Source organism: Microcaecilia unicolor, chromosome 6 (genome assembly GCF_901765095.1).
Source record: "Microcaecilia unicolor chromosome 6, aMicUni1.1, whole genome shotgun sequence".
NCBI lineage: Eukaryota > Metazoa > Chordata > Amphibia > Gymnophiona > Siphonopidae > Microcaecilia > Microcaecilia unicolor.
The window spans coordinates 215,197,979-215,217,164 of record NC_044036.1 but is presented as its reverse complement, the minus strand read 5'-3'; the positions used below and the strand labels follow the sequence as shown (position 1 = coordinate 215,217,164).

At 42.9% G+C, this 19,186-nt stretch overlaps 1 protein-coding gene across 4 annotated transcripts in view; it reads right to left on the bottom strand.

The window, feature by feature from the left end:
- GRIN1 (glutamate ionotropic receptor NMDA type subunit 1) overlaps positions 1 to 19,186 on the bottom strand; it is a 703,940-nt gene that overhangs the window by 196,973 nt on the left and 487,781 nt on the right. For all 4 annotated transcript variants that reach the window (XM_030206505.1, XM_030206506.1, XM_030206507.1 and 1 more), the window contains 3 exons: positions 10,411 to 10,575; positions 9,498 to 9,616; positions 6,592 to 6,704 (listed from right to left, as the gene is read on the bottom strand). In XM_030206505.1, the coding sequence (XP_030062365.1) occupies positions 6,592 to 6,704; positions 9,498 to 9,616; positions 10,411 to 10,575 (397 nt within the window). The remainder of the gene's footprint in view (positions 1 to 6,591; positions 6,705 to 9,497; positions 9,617 to 10,410; positions 10,576 to 19,186) is intronic.

Genomic DNA, 19,186 nt, shown 5'->3' with positions numbered 1-19,186 from the left:
GTGCTGGGCAGACTTATACGGTCTGTGCCCTGAAGAGAACAGGTACAAATCAAGGTAGGGTATACACAAAAAGCAGCACATATGAGTTTATCTTGTTGGACAGACTGGATGGACCGTGCAGGTCTTTTTCTGCCGTCATCTACTATGTTACTATCCAGCTCATTTTCGAAAGTGATCGCCGGCCATTTTCCGACATAAATCGGGATATGGTCGGCGATCTCGGAAAAGCGGCCAAATCGATATAATCGAAAGCCGCTTTTTTGGCAACATTGCCGCTTTCCCATCGCCGGCCAAAGTTCAAAGTGGCGTGTTGGCGGCGAAGCGAAGGCGGGACACGGACGGGCATGGGTGTGGCTACCAGATGGCCGGCTTTCGGCGATAATGAAAAACAAAACGGCAATAAGCAGTATATCGCTGGGTTTACTTGGTCCTTTTATTTTCACGACCAAGTCTCAAAAAGGTGCACCAAATGACCAGATGACCACTGGAGGGAATGGGGGATGACCTCCCCATACTCCCCCAGTGGTCACCAACCCCCCTCCCATACTAAAAAAATAAAACTAAAAACCTTTTTTGCCAGCCTGTATGCCAGCCTCAAATGCCGTACCCACCTCCATGACAGCAGAATGTGTTGTATCCTCCGACAGTGTTTCCCTGGTTGTGATGTGGCTCTCGGGTGAGTGTGACACCTTTTCTGTTAGGTGCCCTGCAGAGTCACATTAGCAATGCATTGTGGTGGGTGTAGGGTACTGGGCTCTACTCCCATGGTGCTTTTCCCTCCTGCTAACTGGGTCAGAGTGTGCCCTGTTTTGTTTCCAGTAGTCCATGAGGTAGTGGCCATTTTTGTAAGCCAGTTTTAGATCCCTTTCATGTGTTACCCACGTTAGAGAACGTTATTACCTTGAATGTGGCTGAAAGAGGGCATTGTACACCATTCGCCCAGCTCTGACCTACTGCTAATCTCAGTACCAGGGAGACTCTTTGCCAGTGGGGCACAACCTCTGATCTTCAGTTAACTGTGAGTAAACGTGCTTATTCAAATAAAGGACTTTTTCAAAGAGATTAGTCTTCAGGTGTCAACTGGTGTGCCAAGGTTATACAGCAGCAACAAGTCCTAGAGGCCTGCGTGTATGCAGATCCCTGGAGCACATTTAGTGGGTATCGCAGTGCACTTAAGGCAGGCGGACCCAGGCCCATCCCCCCCCTACCTGTAACACTTGTGGTGGTAATGGAAGCCCTCCAAAACCCACTGTACCCACATGTAGTTGCCCCCTTCACCCCTAAGAGCTTTGGTAGTGTTGTACATTTGTGGGTAGTGGGTTTTGGGGGGGGGGGGGTTGGGGGCTCAGCACCCGTGGTAAGGGAGCTATGCATGTGGGAGGTTTTTCTAAAGTCCACCGCACTGACCCCTAGGGTGCCCAGCTGGTGCCCTGGCATGTCAGGGGGACCAGTGCGCTACAAATGCTGGCTCCTTCCACGACTAAATGCCTTGGATTTCGCCGGGTTGGATATGGCCGGCATTTTTTCCCATTATCGCTGAAAAACAAACCCGGTCATTTCAAACCCGGTGAACTCGAAGGCATTTGGCTGGGCTAAACCGTATTATCGAAAAAAAAGATGGCCGGCCATCTTTTTCGATAATACGGTTCTGGCCAGCTGTAGCACCGCCGCCAACATAGATCGCCGGTGATCTATTTGGCAGGCGACATTCGATTATGTCCCTCCACATTACTGTGTAATCGTGCCCCCCCCCCCCCCCCCAAAGGTTGCTGCTGCTTCTGGGGCTGTGTCATACATTAGGATGATTCTGAAGCTGCACCCTTGTTGACATATGCTGTTGCCAAGCCATTCCAAGTATGCAGTATCAGTGTAACTGAGACAAAGCTGCCACTATATCCAAATGCCTTATTCAGGTAGGATATAGCACTAGAGGCTTTCAATGCAATAGCGTGCTGTTGACAGTGTGACATATGGGAGAATGCTGCTAAAACCCTGTCATGCTGCGGATACCGCTGCTAAAACTGTGGCAAGCAGCAAGATGTCCTGCAGGCAGTGCTGTGAAGTCAAACCACAAGGACAGTTGTGGCCAAGCCATATCATGTGGCCTCCTTGGCCAAAGCTGTGTGAAGCCACTGGCTATTGCTGTCAAAGCTGTGACTAGCATGTGTGCTGCTGCCTCCAGATCTGGCTGCACTGAAGTCATTCTATATAGCTGGATGCCTGGAAGTCAAGGGTACCGAAGAGTGCCTATAATGCCAGCTTAGAGATAGTGAAACTGAGGCACTCAGTAACACTGCAGGAATGCCTAACAGGTGGATGTCCAGCAAAATTAGTATGCAGAGTATGCTGAAATAGCACCGTACAAAGAAATGCTAGAGACAGGCAATGAGTTGCACTCCAGCTTCAGCAAGAATCTGAAATCTGAAGCACATGAGGAATGTTCCGAACTGCACTGTCCTGTAAAGCACTTCAGCCTAGAAAAAGCAGAAAAGTACTTTTTCTTGATCAAACGTGTTCCTCAGAACAGTCCTAACATAGAACTATCCATACATAGCACAGGCAAACAAGAGAGACTGCAATGTAGCAGGATTGGTATAGCAGCAACCAGCATTTGATATGCTGAAAACAGCCCAGAAAAAATACATAATGTGTATTGAAGAGAGAAAGCCAAATGGCAGTTTTGCACTTTTGTTTTTTAACAAACTGAGCGGCTTAAACCACAGTTCGTCAGGAGATTTGCCAACTCCACTGCAGCCAACACAAGAGGAAGCTGTGTCAATGAGCTACCCTATGAAACCCAGGGCAACCTAGGGATAGCTCACTAGAGCAAACCATGCACTATAGAAGCAAAAAGCTGTAAGCAACAGGTCCACTAGCGGCTTCCCGCCTTCTGAAGTGAAAAGCCTGTTGAATTCCTCTGGAAGCATGTCCCTGATGCACCAACAGAAGCATGGTAGAATAGATACTGAAAGGGGCCAAAAAAGCATAGATAGGAAACAAAGCCCACCAACCTGCTAATGCCTGCATCAAAGAGCAAGATTACTGGCAAACACATCAGCGGCCAGGAAGCGAGAAGAAACAAACCTCAGAACTGCATGTCCTGACAAGAGCATAGGGAAGAACTCCTACTGCCTGCTCAACTACTAAAGAGAAAAGTGCTAGAGGGCCAACCCCGAGTGAAATAACAATTACTAACTATTTTGAAAAGAAACTCGTCAAAATTAAAGGAATAAGTAATTCTTTCCAAAAAGTTAATCATCTTTCTCATGGAAATACTTTTTAAAACAAATAGGAGGAAATATTTTTTCACTCAATGAATAGTTAAGCTCTTGAACTCTTTGCTGGAGGATGTAGAATAGTGGTTAGTGAATCTGGGTTTAAAAAAAGGTTTGGAGAAGTTCCTGGAAGAAAAGTTCATAGTCTGCTATTGAGACAGAGATGAGGAAGCTACTGCTTGCCCTGGGATTTCTCTGTTTCCATCCCTGATCGAAGGACACAACTATTCCCAATGGTCTGAACTGGTCTAGTATGGATGACAAGGAAATTTTGTGGACCATTCCATTTCAATGCAGCATAGAAGCTGGCTTATTGAAACTTGCTTCCTGGTTGTCATAGCACAAATTAATCCTGAATCCTTCCAAATCAAAAAGAGTATGGATTCCTTATAATAAAGCCCAATTTCCATTTCATCTACTTCTGAATCATACTTCCATACCATTAGAGGAAACTGGAGAGTCATGGGATCGGAGGTAGGGTATTACTATGGATTAAGAACTGGTTGAAAGATAGGAAGCAGAGAGTAGGATTGAATGGTCAGTATTCTCAATGGAGAAGGGTAGTTAGTGGGGTCCCGCAGGGGTCTGTGCTGAGACCGCTGCTTTTTAACATATTTATAAATGACCTAGAGATGGGAGTAACGAGTGAGGTAATTAGGTATAGGTTTCTATGGAGCTTTGGAAGGCTAAGTGCTTTGAAAATATGCCTCTGAGTATACCTGTGATATTATGGACACATGTCATCAAATCTGCAGTCCCAGTGCTTCGTACTACAGAGACCTTTGCTACTATTAGAACTCTGTTGACATAAAGACTTTTTGTATGCCCATGTCTCTGTTGAGCATCAGAGGTCCATCAACATTAAAAGGTTGACCTATAGTCTCCTCTGTGTCCAGAGTTCCAAGAAAAGCATCATCAAGAGTGCTGTTGAAAGACATTCATGTGGTTTTGCAAACCATAACAGACAAGACACAACTAATCATCTAGCACGGTATTATGAAGACATCAGTGACTGTGCTGTTATCAGAATAGTAGAAAAGGCATCAGCTCTGCCCATCAACAACAACATCTGACCTGATTTCATCTTAACTGGCAGGACAACAACAATTTGCTGATTTTCATTGGAACGTCATACACTGTTCAGAGCCCAACTATTCCCCAAGGGCAGACTTCTCTTATCATGAAGGTCGAAAGTCAAGCTCTATAATTGCTTTCCCTTGGGTAATGATCAAGTAGCCTAAATAAAGGGGTCTTTTACTAAAGCTTAGCTCGAGTTTTCTGCAGCAGGGCCCATAGGAATAAAATGGGCCCTGCTACAGATAACTCAAGCTAAGCTTAGTAAAAGACAGCCTGAGTGAGTTGTGTGTGTTTGCCTTAACTAAGACCTGGTTAGTTCCGTACAGCATTTTAAAGAACTGATATTTATTTTTATTCTGTGACTTTTTAAACATTTCATGTTACTGTTTGTTTCTCCTATCATTCTTGTAAATAGTCAATTGTTTATAATAATTTGTAAATAAATTATTTGTTTTATTAGAATTATGTGTTTTTATGATATATCAGAACTTATACCAAGGGTGAACTTTGATAGCTGTTGGACATGGTATTTATTATTATTTCCTGAGTGCATACCATTACATTTGTCTTAGCAATGTCTTCCTCTACCACAGTTGTGGTGAAATCTGACATACCCTCATGTTACAGTTTAGATACCTCATGTTCCACAGCTTTCAATGGTCTAGATCTGTTCCTCTGGAACTTGCTTCCAATGGACATTCACTCTAAATCTTCTCTCAAAAAGTTTAGAACAACTCTTAAAACCTGACTTTTTTGATGTGCCTATCCAGATTCTGTCTCATCCTTCTTTCCTTTTGAGGAGCACTGTGCATCTCTATGTAACTAAAGTTTTCTGTTTGTCTTTCTTTCCCTTTCTTTTGTGTTCTGCTGTTATGTCTCTGGATATTTATTGTTGTCCTATGCAGTCCCTACCCTTTTATTTCAGACTTTTTGGGTGTGAGTCTATGGTTTAGTTGTCTATATCTAACATTTCTGGTGTTTTACATGTTCTATAATTTTTACATATTGGACCCAGCCTTCATGACCTTAGGGTCATCTTTCACTCCTCTCTCTCTTGCTCTGCACATATCTAACAGATATCCAAAATGTTTCTTTCTCTATAACATCACTATGCTCATATTAGCCCTCTCCTCAAGTCACTTCATTGGCTCCCTATCTGTTTCCGCATACAATTCAAACTCCTCTTATTGACTCACAAGTGCATTCACTCTGCAGTTCCTCAGTACCTCTCCACTCTTATCTCTCCCTACACTTCTCCCCAGGAACTTCATTCATTGGATAAATCTCTCTTATCTGTACCCTTCTCCTCTACTGCCAACTCCAGACTCTATTTCTTTTATATTGCTGCACCATATGCCTGATATAGACTTCCTGAATCAGTACAACAAGCTCTGGCCATCTTCAAACTAGGCTAAAAGCCCTTTTTGAGGCTGCTTTTAATTCCTCCTATTTACTTGTTCAGTACCCATGTCTGTTTTATCATTCCCACCTTAAGTAATTCCCTTATTTGTTCTTTTTGTCTGTCTTGTTTAGATTGTAAGCTCTGTCGAGTAGGGACTTTCTCTTACATGTTCAGTATACAGCGCTGCATATGTCTAGTATTGCTGTAGAATTAAATAGTAGTAGTAATGTGTGGGCTATAATTCCAGCAAATAAATAAATACATAAAGAAACTAACTGGTTCTCTTGGATTGGTGATTACTAACAAGTATAAGTAGTACTAGGAAAATTCAGCTCCAGTGGACAGGGCATATCCAGCCTACTGAAAAACTCAGGCACAGATCACAGGTAAGTTCTCACCTCAGATTCAAGAACACCATTAAGCACAACCTTAAAATGTGCAAGGTAGACCTCAACAGTTGGGGAATGGGGGAAACACGGCATTGGACAGGATCATACAGAGTCAGCTTTGTCAGTTGGCTGCACAATACTTGGAGGTCAAGTAAACACAAAGGAAAAAAACGAGAGAGGAAAGGAAAGCTCTGCAACTTCACCTACTGCATGTTTCAGTTGTGTCACCCATGCTCTCACTTGTAAGTCAAGGACTGATCTTATTTCACAACTGACACATAAATACATTTAATCAAAGACAGCTGCTGAAAACCCAATCATCATCATCAACAGGCAATTTCTTTAGTTGCATTTCTGTGCCAGAGATAAATAGCAGTAAATATACAAAAATTGTTACTCAGGGGATTACATAGTGCCACTTAGCACTATGCCACACTATATGCTTTACCTTCTCCTATGCCAGAATTCAGCAAGACACCCCAGGAGAACCACATGGCAGAAGACAGTGTAAGGGCATCTTCCTCTTCCTCCTCACTGTTCACTTTAAACCGGCCAAACGGGCTGAAAAATATTACCAGCACATTTACCAAAAATGTTACCAACAACTCTTGGAGGTTGATAAACTTTAAGATTAGAAGACACCATTATTGACACACTACCAGCAAGTTTCCCAACAAAGGTCAGCCAGGACTTGTATCTTTAGAAGGGTTCTGTGGGGTCTTGAAAGCTCATGTAGTACAATGTCTTCCTTCTAACAACAAGTTCTGAGCTGTGTACAATGTCTTCCTTCTAAGAACAAGTTCTGAGCTGTGAGTTGAGGAGGAGCCCTTCTTGGCCTTTTAGCTAATGCCAAGAATGTGTCCAAGCAGGGTAATTTCCAGTAAGTTCCCTGCAGAGTTTTCTCTTGAAAATCATATTGCCAGTGTTAGTGGAAAAAGTCTTTACCCTGCTTAGTATCATCAAATACATACAGTAGAGTAAAGCCTCAGACAGTGGTAGACAAGCTGGCCCATCTCTGCCTTGCCTTGGTCAACCTCTTTTTCCCACAGAGAAATGTAAGCATGTTATTAGCAAAGTGTGTGCTTTTACCTACATAAACTTCTCAAAGAGGCCTTTCCCACAGCTGAAGACCTGTTTGCCCATGCAGAATCCCTCTGAAAACTTCCCCAAATATTGAGGAATGAATGTCCTGCCACCTTGTTCCATTATGAACACGATGGTTAAAGCAGCAGAATTAAAACTCCTGTTCTTTTCCCACCCCTATTAAAAACATCTTTTAAAAATTTTATCTATCCCTACTAAACTTTCATGGTGAGTTTGATCTTGTTTGCATGACTGTCCTTTCCTGTTTCGAATATGTAGTTCCTTTCCGATTACCTAAGTGTTATAGATTGTAAACCGCTTTGACCTGCTAGTTAACAAAGGTGGTTCAGCACATACAAATAAACTAAACTTTTGTTGGTCCAATATAAGCTATCACAACTTACAAAGATACTAGTTTTCTCCAGTACAGCTACTAGAACTCTGTAGACTACGGATATATCCAGCGTTTCTCAAACTGTGTGCCGTGGCACACTGGTTACTCACAAGGGTACCGCGGGACATTTGGGAGTTCACATGCTGAGTGCTGGAACAACAATTGGTGCGGTATTGTTCACTTTCCTCTCTCCACCGCCCACCCACTTGCTCGCTGCAGGCTGCCAGCAGTGATGTAAGAGCTGCCTTGGCCTGCCCCCGAAGCCTTCTTTGTACAGCATCATGCCTACGCGGGAACAGGAAGTGGCTGTACAAGGAAGGCTTTCGGGTCGGACTGAAGGCAGCACTTACACATAGACAGTCACTTTAGAGGCGGAGTTTGGAGGTTAGCAAGGTTTCAGAATAAAAATCAGTTCCTGAATTCTGAGAGGTGCTGGCTTTAGGCATCTTAAGAAAAAGTAAGGAAAGCTGAATATTTTTTGTATATAGATTTGTTTTGTGCACATGTTTAATTGGATTTATGTATAAAATAAAAGCAGGCATTGGAAGTGCAAGGCAGTGCTTTTGGCGAAATACAGGCTGTAAAAGGTAGTAAGACAAGGAAGAGGGCGGGGTTATAATAGTGGTGCTACTGCTCAGACTTTGCTTGTCGTCTGCCTCTGCTGCAAAAAGCTCACACTGCCTGTTTTTCACTGTGAAAAAAGAGAGATTCTACTAGGGAAGAGAAAGCATAAGAGCTGGAAACTTGAGTCCTTCTCTGCTTTTTAGCAGGGAAGTGGGTTTTTGAGTCTGTCACTGTCCTTTCTCGGGAGAGTTATTATGATGTCTTCCTGGGGTTTTTGGTTCCATGTGCAGTGCTTTTCCTCTGACAGGCTGTTGCCGTGAGGAGAGCCAGCCTGGCTGAGCCATTAGGCGAGATTAGGCAGTAGCCTAGGAATGCAGCTTGTGGGAGGTGGAGAGGGGAAGGTTAAGTACCAAACATCAGCTGTAATAGGAGTAAAACAATAGATTCTGACACAGCCACACAAACTAAAAGAACCATCAGTGAGTGATTTTCCAGTAGCAAATTGACCTGGGCAAATGATGTTTAAAATTTGGTCTCATTATTTGTATGTAATATTATAAAATGTAATATTTAAAAGCATGTCTTCTTGAGGGAGGGCAGAATCGGTGCTTGAAAGTTAAGCCCCCTACCCCACCCCTCAAATTGTGGTTGGCCTAGGTAAAAAATGGATTATAATGGATTACAAGGGGGCATGGATTAGAGGGGAAGATGGTACATGGGGGAGAGAGGGAGAAATATTGGACATGATGTGGGGCGGGGGGTGGAGACCTATGTGGCTGGGGGGGGGGGGGGGCTTGAGACCTGTGTAGCCGGGGGGGGGGGGGGGGGGGGGGGTGGTGCCATGAAAAATGTCTCAGACACTAAGGGTGCCGTGAACCCTTAGTTTGGGAACCACTGGATATATCTGTTCCACTCTTTGTTATGACATGGTTGTATTGGATTCAGAAGAATCAATTATACCAGCTGGGGATTTGCATGTCTCAACCCAAGTAGAGGAAAAGAGGAATAGAGATACCTGCCCTTGCTGAGAGATATGCGAAGGAAATATCTTGTTCAGCTATGAACATTTTGGAATATCTTCACTTACTAGGAGAATCTCCCTTACCTCGCACCCAGAAGGGGCTTCTCTGATCAGTTTGTAGGTAGATGAATCTTGAATGGTTAAGAAGTAATGCATGCCATGCGATAAATGGTCATGTGAACTCACTCATCAGTGGTGATGCAGTTACACTTGCTATGTTTGAAGATGATATCCTTGTGAGCATCTGCAGTGGAAGTTCTTCCTAGCGCATAAATGTGCTAAATGCACTCACCTGAAACGGTCTAAGAGATATAGCATTACTGCTACCACATGAACTGAGAGGCCCACCAGGAGCCAGAGTGTGCTTTGAAAGGGCTGCATGAATGAATCCAGTGTGCTACGGGGGATTTCCTGTAGCAAGAGAGAGGAAACAGAAATACCAAATCTGATCAGAAAACTGGGGACGGGTGAAGCACTTCTGAAATTAAATCAATAAGGATTATACTATAACACACATACACATTTGTCCTTCATACATTGTAAAATTTTAATATTTTGTATAAAGTGAATATTAATATCTATGGCTAGATAGTTCCCTGAGAATAACTACTTTGAGCATGCTTTATGGGATGAATATATAATGATTTTAGGGTTGTGACTGTACTTTGAGCTCACTCAAAATTTCATGATGCATTTACCTAAAATGCACTGGGAATCTTATAGCTTTCAGGACTTTCCTAGCCCTGTTAAAATCTGGCAACAGTTTGTCAAAAAAATTAATCAATTATAATTGAAACTTAAAATATTTAATTCTTGATCTACCATTTGGGTGGGATTTGATATACTGCCTTTCTGTGGTTACAATCAAAGTGGTTTTCATATTATATACAGGTACTTTTTTGCATGTGGGACAATGAAGGGTTAAGTGATTTACTCACAGTCATAAGGAGCTGCAGTGGGAATCAAATGTAGTTCCCCTGGTTCTTAGGCCATTGGTAATAACCATTAGGCTGCTTCACCACCCCATGCCACTTGGTACAACAACAGGTCATCTTACCTTTCATACCTGGTGTTTTTAATATATTTAACAATATTTTGGCACATAGTTACAGTCCTTAAGGGGTTATTTTATATATGTTAATTAAATATCAGTATCTAACACAGTATGTCAGGTTTGAAGTTTTACCCTGGCAATAATACTTTACCTTTTTAACCAGGATTGTGAGTCCTTGGTATTTAAAGGGCTTGGAGAACTCAATGTACTGTGCTCGTTCATTGTTGATAGTGAGAGGAGCCACAATCATATCTGCCTGACCACTCAGTAACTCTCCCATCATTCCATTCCACTCTTTCTTATTGCTGTTATTTACCTGCCAAGAGACAGCCAAGCAAATATCAGAGCAACTTAAAGTGACAAAGTAAATATAACTGCACAACTTAGAAATTGTTCTCTAACAATATCAGAACAGCTGAGTCACACTTATTAGTCATATATAGAACCATAAAATATGATACAGGAAATTGGGGAAACAACACTGGTAATAAATACAAATCTGAATCTGGCATCTACTTGGCAAAGTGACATTGAAGGAGAAAGAACTCAAATTTAATATAATATAGATTTGTAGAAGATCATATCAATGTAAATACTGGCTGATGAATGTGTTATCTAGAACTCTACATTGTGGACTTTGAATTTTCATCTGGATAGGTAGTTCTTAGAATGACAAGTAATATTGCCATCAGCCTGACAACTCGGGCTTTGGATCTGAATCTGGATTTTACCATATTTTCACAAATATAACCCATGGGGTATACTTGTTTTTACTTACTGGGATTATCCACTACAGGTAAAACAAGGCTGCGGGTTATACACATCTTTACATTTCAAGGCCACTACATAGGAGACTTTCAACATCTCACCAAAAAACACAACTCCTGAAATGTTTGTATAAAATACTTTTATTAGAAGACGCATTACGTGGAGGGGCATAATCGAAAGGGACGCCCAAGTTTTGCTGAGGATGTCTGTCACGGTGGTGCCCAGGTTCCTTGCTCTCAGTCACCTTGCCCCCCGGTGGTTAGACCTTGTGGCTGCTTTGAACTGATGGCGTACCGTTTCCCATGTTCCAGAAGATATGCTGGTTCGGTCTGGTCCGGATCTTCCAGCCTTCCAGATTGTTTTGGGAGTTTTTTGGAACTAAGCAGTACCCGTACCTGATGAACTCCCTTGTATGCTGCCTTTATTAACCACCTGGGAAGGTCTCTAGTTTTCCTTTCAACAGAGGTCCTCAGAGGAGTTTCCTTTGTTGAGTTTGTTGCAGTGCTGCTGTGCTATTTCCTGATTGTGGCTTTCACCCTGCTTTTCTCCTGGTTTATTCTTCTGTCTGCTGCCCACCCAGACCCAGCTTGTTTTCTGGTTTTATCTGCTGCTTGCTGCCTGCCTGGAACCCCGGTGTGTTTTCTGGAAGTACCTGCTGTTCGCCAGCTGCCTGCTGTTCCTGCAGTTCTGTCTTCTTGCCCTGTCCGGTAAGTCCTGTCGGCCGCCTGCGCCCAGGGGCTCAACTCCTGAGGAACAGCGGTTAAGTGCAGGTGAAGTTTGGGCTGAATTCCTGTCCTGCTTGCTCCAGCTTGCGTTGCCTCGGCTTCAGTCCTCACCTGGTAGTTCTTGTCCTGAAGTTGCTGGTATGTCTGTTCTGCCTTGTCTGTGTTTGGGTGATTCCTCCTGCCGCTGCCACCCTTCAGCAGTGGCCCAAGGGCTCATTAACCCCAAGGTTGCACGAGAAGCGTGACAACGTCCTCGCAAAATGTCCCAATGGAGGGGCGGGGAAACCCGTATTATTGAAACAAGATGGACATCCATCTTTCGTTTCGATAAAATGGTCGGGGACGCCAAAATATTGACATTTAGGTCGTCCTTAGAGATGGTTGTCCCTAGACTTGGTCGTTTCTGATTTTCGGAGATAATGGAAACCAAGGACACCCATCTCAGAAACGACCAAATGCAAGCCCTTTGGTCATGGGAGGAGCCAGCATTCGTAGTGCACTGGTCCCCCTGACATGCCAGGACACCAACCGGGCACCCTAGGGGGCACTGCATTGGACTTCATAAATTGCTCCCAGGTACATAGCTCCCTTACCTTGTGTGCTGAGCCCGTCAAAACCCACTACCCACAACTGTACACCACTACTACAGCCCTTACAGGTGAAGGGGGGCATCTAGATGTGGGTACAGTGGGTTTGTGGTGGGTTCTGGAGGGCTCAAATTTACCACCACAAACGTAACAGGTAGGGGGGGATGGGCCTGGGTCCGCCTTGCTGAAGTGCATTGCATCCACTAAAACTGCTCCAGGGGCCTGCATACTGCTGTGATGGAGCTGAGCATGACATCTGAGGCTGGCTAAGTAGTAGTAGTAGTAGTAGCTGGCACAAAATATTATTAAAGATTTTTTTTGAGGGTGGGAGGGGGTTAGTGACCACTGGGGGAGTAAGGGGAGGTGATTCCCGATTCTCTCCGGTGGTCATCTGGTCAATTCAGGCACCTTTTTGTGCCTTGGTCGTAAGAAAAACAGGACCAGGTAAAGTCATCCAAGTGCTTGTCAGTGACACTCTTTTTTTCCCATTATGGGTCGAGGACGTCCATGTGTTAGGCACGTCCAAGTCCCGCCTTTGCTACACCTCCGACATGCCCCCGTGAACTTTGCTCATCCCTCCGACGGAAAGCAGTTGGGGATGCCCAAAATTGGCTTTCGATTATACAAATTTGGGCAATCCTGTGAGAAGGACGCCGATCTTCCGATTTGTGTTGAAAGATGGGCGTCATTCTCTTTCGAAAATGAGCCCGATAGTATCTCAAACATTATCTTGTTCATCGCTAGAAGGAAAACCTTCAAAATCTGTATCATCATCAGTTTTGTTGAAATGTTCTGCAGCGAGTGCCTCCATTTTGTCGCCATTGAATTCGTATTGCTCCTAATCAGTAGAGTCATACAACATCTGTTCTCCAAGTAAACTTGCTTTATGAAATATGCTGATAAATCGAATGTGGTTTCACTGCCTGCCTGCCGGTAAATTTACATTAAACCTTTCCTTCAGATTAGTTGGTCATGCTAACTAATTGTTGGCGTGCCTCGGTCACCCACACCCATATTCCTGCACATGCTCATGTCAGCACCGTGAACTGAGTGTGCGCAGGCAATACAGGGGTGTGGGCTGTTCAAAACACTTTTTACATTGTTCCTTGCTTTCCGTGGGATATACAGGAATGCAGATTATAACATAGTAACATAGTAAGTGATGACAGATAAAGACCTGAATGGTCCATCCAGTCTACCTAACTGTCATATTCATTATCAATTCAAGATTAAATCAACAGTGAATGTGATATTACAGTGGTTGCGAAACCTGGCCCTGGAGGCATCCCAGTCATCCAGGCCCCCAAGTATACCCGTGTACGGGTTATATAAGCAAAAATGCCGGTGCTGCGCTTGATGTTTAAAAACATTTTTGATCTTTTTCTTTTTGTAGCGGCCGCTGCTGCTCAACAGGAGAAGCAGCAGCGGCCAGAAATGGGAGCTGGTGCTATGTGCTTCACGGGAGACTTGGCAGGCAGGCATGTAGGTAGGTGGGCGGGCGGGCAGGCCTGGATGGAAAGAAGGGGATAGAGAGAAAGACACTGATGGAAGAATCGGGAGAGGGGGGGGGTAGACAAAAGGATGGGGAGAGAAAGAGGGAAAACATAGAAGGATGGGGAGAGAAAGAGGGAAAAACAGATGGAAGGATGGGGAGAGAAAGAGGGACAACAGATGGAAGGATGGGGAGAGAGAGGGAAAACAGATGGAAGGATGGGGAGAGAAACGGAATACAGATGGAAGGATGGGGAGAGAAAGGGAAAACAGATGGAAGGATAGGATGAGAAAGACACTGGATGGAAGGTTGGGGAGAGAAAGGGGATGAATGGATGCAGAGAGAAAGGGGAGAGACTGGAAGGATGTGGAGAGAGAAGGGACCCTGAACAGAAAAGGGTAGAGAGAGAGACACTGGATAGAAGGAGGGGGAGAGAGAGATTAGATGGAAGGATCAGGAGAGAGGGTAGATGGGTGGAAGGATGGGGAGAGGAAGAGGGAAGACGCTGGATGGAAGGGTAGGTAGAAAGAGGAGACAATGGATGGAAGAATGCAGAAAGAAATAGGGAAGACAATGGAAGGATGGGGAGAGAAAGGAGAGCTGCTGGATGGAAAAGGGGAGTATAGAAAGACTGGAGAATAAGAGGAAGGGGCATGGGGAGAACAAGGGTGAGAAAAAGATGAAAAGCCATAGGTAAATGAAGGAAATTAAAGAATGGATAGTAAGAATGAATTAAATCTGGACAGAGAGAGAGGCTGAAAAATATTGAAGAAAGCAAAGAAAAAGGAGAGAAAAATGACAAATGGCGCAGAAGAGTTAAGCGAAAACAAAGGAAAGCAGAATCAGAGACTGGGACCAATATGGAAAGAAAAACAAAGTCATCAGACAACAAAGGTAGAAAAAAATTATTTTATTTTCATTTTAGTGTTTGAAATATGTCCAATTTGAGAACTTACATCTGCTGTCTTATTTTGCACTGAGTATACTGGAGCTGTAACAGCTTACAGAAAGTATTTCTAATGAAAAAAAATCACGTTATTTTTTTTCTCCTATACTAGTATAATATTTTCAATGATGTCTGTTTATATGCGCCATAGCTGGTATAAGGGGTGTGGCTAATGTGGGTGTGGTTATCATAGGGGTAGAGTCATAATGAGTACCGGCACCTTTTTTTCTACAAAAAAAGCACTGAGCAAGCCTCACATAAACCTGACAACTACAGACTGAACACAAATCAGTTTCCCCTCATCAAAGTGTTGGTTCTATAGAAGCTATCCACACAGATGGACTCTGATAAACAAGTCAGTTTTCAAACCATACTCTAAGCCTGAATACTCTGCGGGGATGGAGGGGGCTCCCACTCTCGTTACAGGGCCGCATTGCTTTATACAACATGATCCTATTTCCTAAATGGACATACATCCTACAGATGCTACCACTTGTCTTGAGTCACAAAGAAGACTTGTGGCTTCAAAAGCAGCTTAATGGGTTTCTATGGCAGGGGAAAAGAGCACGAATTGGGATCAAGACACTAATGCGACCACGGGGAAGGGGAGGATTGGGGCTTCTGGACCTGAAACTCTTCTCCTTAGCCAGCTGTCTACGCCATTTATCGGATTGGTTTAGATCCACTGAGTTCTTCTCATGCACGGGGATCGAGACTACCTTAATGGAGCCTCTCCACTTTGCATATTGGCTGCAGGCCCCCTCGGATCAACTTCCCCCCTTGGGCCCCTATAGAGTCATTTTGAACCCTTTACGTAAAACATGGCAATGGCTCAGTAAAACTTTTAAATGGGACAAATTAGTGTCGCCCTTATTGCCAATCCGGGGTAATCTGGCATTCCCGGAGGGGGGGGTCCTCAGTTCTATGGAGGAGGTGGTCTTCCCAGGGGATCCGCTTTCTATTCCAGGTGGTCACGGAGCAGGGATGTATAAAACCGTTCCAGTCCATATGTGAAGAATTTGGTTTGGACAGGGGTGACGCTTTTGCTTATTTACAACTAAAACATTATGTGCGGTCACTGCCGGCCAGTTCCTTGACTAGAGGGGTGTGGGAGCGTCAGGATGAGCTACTGGGGCTAGACGCGCAGCTGAGAACTCCTCTGAAATATTATCATGGTTGCTTACGAGACTCTCTGCCACCACTTGACATCCTTTCCGTATGCACACGGTGGAGTCAAGAGCTGAAATGGCGTCTGGAACCCCAACAGTTGGAGCTTTGTCTGAAGTTGTTGTGCAAAGTGACAGAGAATGCGGCGTGGTGGGAATTGAGCTACAAGTTCCTACTGCGATTACACATCTCACCCCATAGGGCCTTTAGAGCAACCTTGAGAGAGTCAGATGATTGCCCTAAGTGTGCTGGAGAGAGCGCCACTCTAGGCCATATGTTTTGGTCTTGTCCGATGGTGCATACATTTTGGTTGGCCATGGGAAAGCAGGTATCAAGACTGTGGAAAATGCGATGGAAGCCAGCCCCTGGCCAGCTGTTTGACTTGTTTTTGGTGCAAGGGCCCATGCCTGAGGGAATGAAAGACTTTTTGAAGAGATCTGTGCTGATGGGGAAAAGAACTATCTTGCAACAATGGCTCACCAGGGAGGCCCCCTGTATGGCGCATTGGCGAGGCGCCATGATGCAGTGCTGCTCAGTGGAGAAGCAGAGGGTCCGTGATCTTGCCTCCAAGCGGGGAGACCACTTTTGCAGGATCTGGTCTCCGTATTGGGACTCGCTCACTCCCACGGCAAAAAGTAGATTATTAAATTGTTAGGGGGGGGGCGGGGAGGGGTGGGGGGATAGGTTGGGGGGGGTCTATGCGGGGGGGGGGGGGGGGTAGAGGGGCATAATTGACTAATGGAAAATTGTATGATGGCACCTTTTATATATAGGCCCTATCCTGTTCCTATTATTCAGTGAAATGTTTGTGGTTTTGGCATATTGTACCATATTTTGTTGTGCCAATAAACAATAATTAAAAAAAAAACAAAAAAAAAAAAACATACTCTAAGGGGTCCTTTTAGTAAGGTGCACTAATGGACTTAGCGCATGCTAACAAATTAGTGTTCATTATGTGCCATGCAGCCCAGAGGTAAACAATAGACTACACGGCATTTAGCTTGCAATAAATCTATTAGTGCTCCTTAGTAAAAGGACTCCTAAGAGATTTAAAAAATATTCAAGCAGTTTTTGCAAGGTAGAGAAAGTATTTAAAGTCCTGTCTACACACTAAGCCCCGGCTAAAAAGTCTCCCTCCTGGAATTGGATAACTTGGCAGCTCTGCTGCTGGGCCTTAACAGCTCTACATAAATTCCTGGGGCAGGGATCAAAGCCAGGGATTGATGGCCTCATTCTAGGCATTTGTAGCACTGAATATGATCTGTATGTAGAAGATGTATCTCATGGATCATGTTGTGTGCTGCAGCATAGTAACAAAGGTGTTATTTTAGAAGCTCTATTCATGTTTTTGGATGTCTGAAAACCAGCATTTAGACATCCATATTGCCATGAACATCCAAATACCGATTTTAGAAAGCCAGAACATAGCCATCTAACACTGCAGTATGTCCATATGTCAAGGGGGAGTGGGGTGGACATGTTTTGGGTGGAACTAGGGAGGGGCCAAAAGATGGACATCCAGCTCCAATTGCAAAAGGGGAAGAGACATCTGTATTTAGACCTGGTACTGGTTACCAGAAGGTGCTCTGATTAAGCAGATTTTCACTGAATTGAGATAAAGGAAGTCACAGTAGATATTTTTCTGTCCTTAGCGTGTTCACAATTTAAAAAAAGAAAAGAAAAGAAACAAAAATTACAAAAACTGCAGCAGGACTTCAACAAGGAATCTCTAGATCCCTGCTCTGGCTCTCATAAATATCAACAATAAAGACATATACATAATACAATAAGATAATCTATTAAAACCAAAATTATTAAACAAAAACAATAGATGAATCAATTATACAACATAAAAATCAAAGCATCTATATTACATACTTGAAAAACATGCATAGATTAAAGAAGGTTGAACAAAATTTGTAAATATATGGAAGGTAATACAAATAGGACACATACCTATTGAATGAACTGTATTGTAGGATGCTTGTGGAAAAAGTTGTTGTATATTTCAACAATTGATGCTATGTGTCAAAAACAGATTTGAAAATGAAATAAAATAACATGACGAATGGTACTTCTAAAATATAAAAACAAAATATTTAAAAATGAAACTTACTTGATCAACTTCCCCAAAATCCTGAAAAATACAGCAAAGGTCGTAATCCTACAAATGATTGTTGATATTTATGGACATCGTTTCCACATGATTATGCAACTTTACCTATGTTATACATAAGGTTTTTTGTACTTACATTTTTAAACTTTTATTGTTTAAACATATTGTTTTGATTTATGTGTCTTATTATTTGTTCATTAATGATGATTATTTATTATTGATTATATATAGATTTGCTTCTATATATATTATATTATATGGTACATTGTGGGTACGTTTAGTATTTTAAGTTTTATATCATGGTCTTTCAGCTGTTATGACTAGTTTTTATATCATTTTTATATCAATTTTTTATATTTGTTACTTTATGTGTTTTATTATTTTATAGCTCCTGACGCAGCCCTGCTGGGCGAAACATGGCCTGTGTCGGGCAATATTCTTGTATGCAACATCACTAATAAAGTTTGTATATATCTACTACTGATCTGCTTTTCTGTTTTCCACAAACTAAAAGAATAGCAATGTGTATTACAAAGAGCATATAATATAGAAAAGCATTTTAGAAAGGACATCCAAATCTATACATCAAATAAGGATGTCCATTTCTGGCATGCAGCCTGTACTAAAATACATGAGTAATGAACTGCCATGTGCTGGTGATGTCCAGCATGAACATCCATCTTACAAACTGAAATGTCCAAATTTTGAACAGGGCAAAACAAGGGACATGGATATGTTTATGGCAGCATAGGAATGTCCATATTATAAAATATTATAAAATAGCCATAAAAGACAATAACTTTCAAAAACGTAAAATTGAATACTTAGAGAATCAGGCAAGGAGAAACAATTTACGACTATTAAATTTTCCCAAATCTCCTTTAATACCACCGGTAGAAATGCTGAAGAAATACTTTAGAGAGATTTTGGGATTGTCTTCTGATTGTTTTCTGCCAATTATTAAGGCTCAGTATATTACTGGGATAAAGAAAATGAATCAAAATCCACAACCTGATTTGAACTTAACAGAATTCCTAGAAAGTTCAATGGAAGTTATATCAGAAAGAACAACAATGCTAGTAGCGTTCGCACTGGAGCCAGATTGGAATAATGTGTTTAATTTATA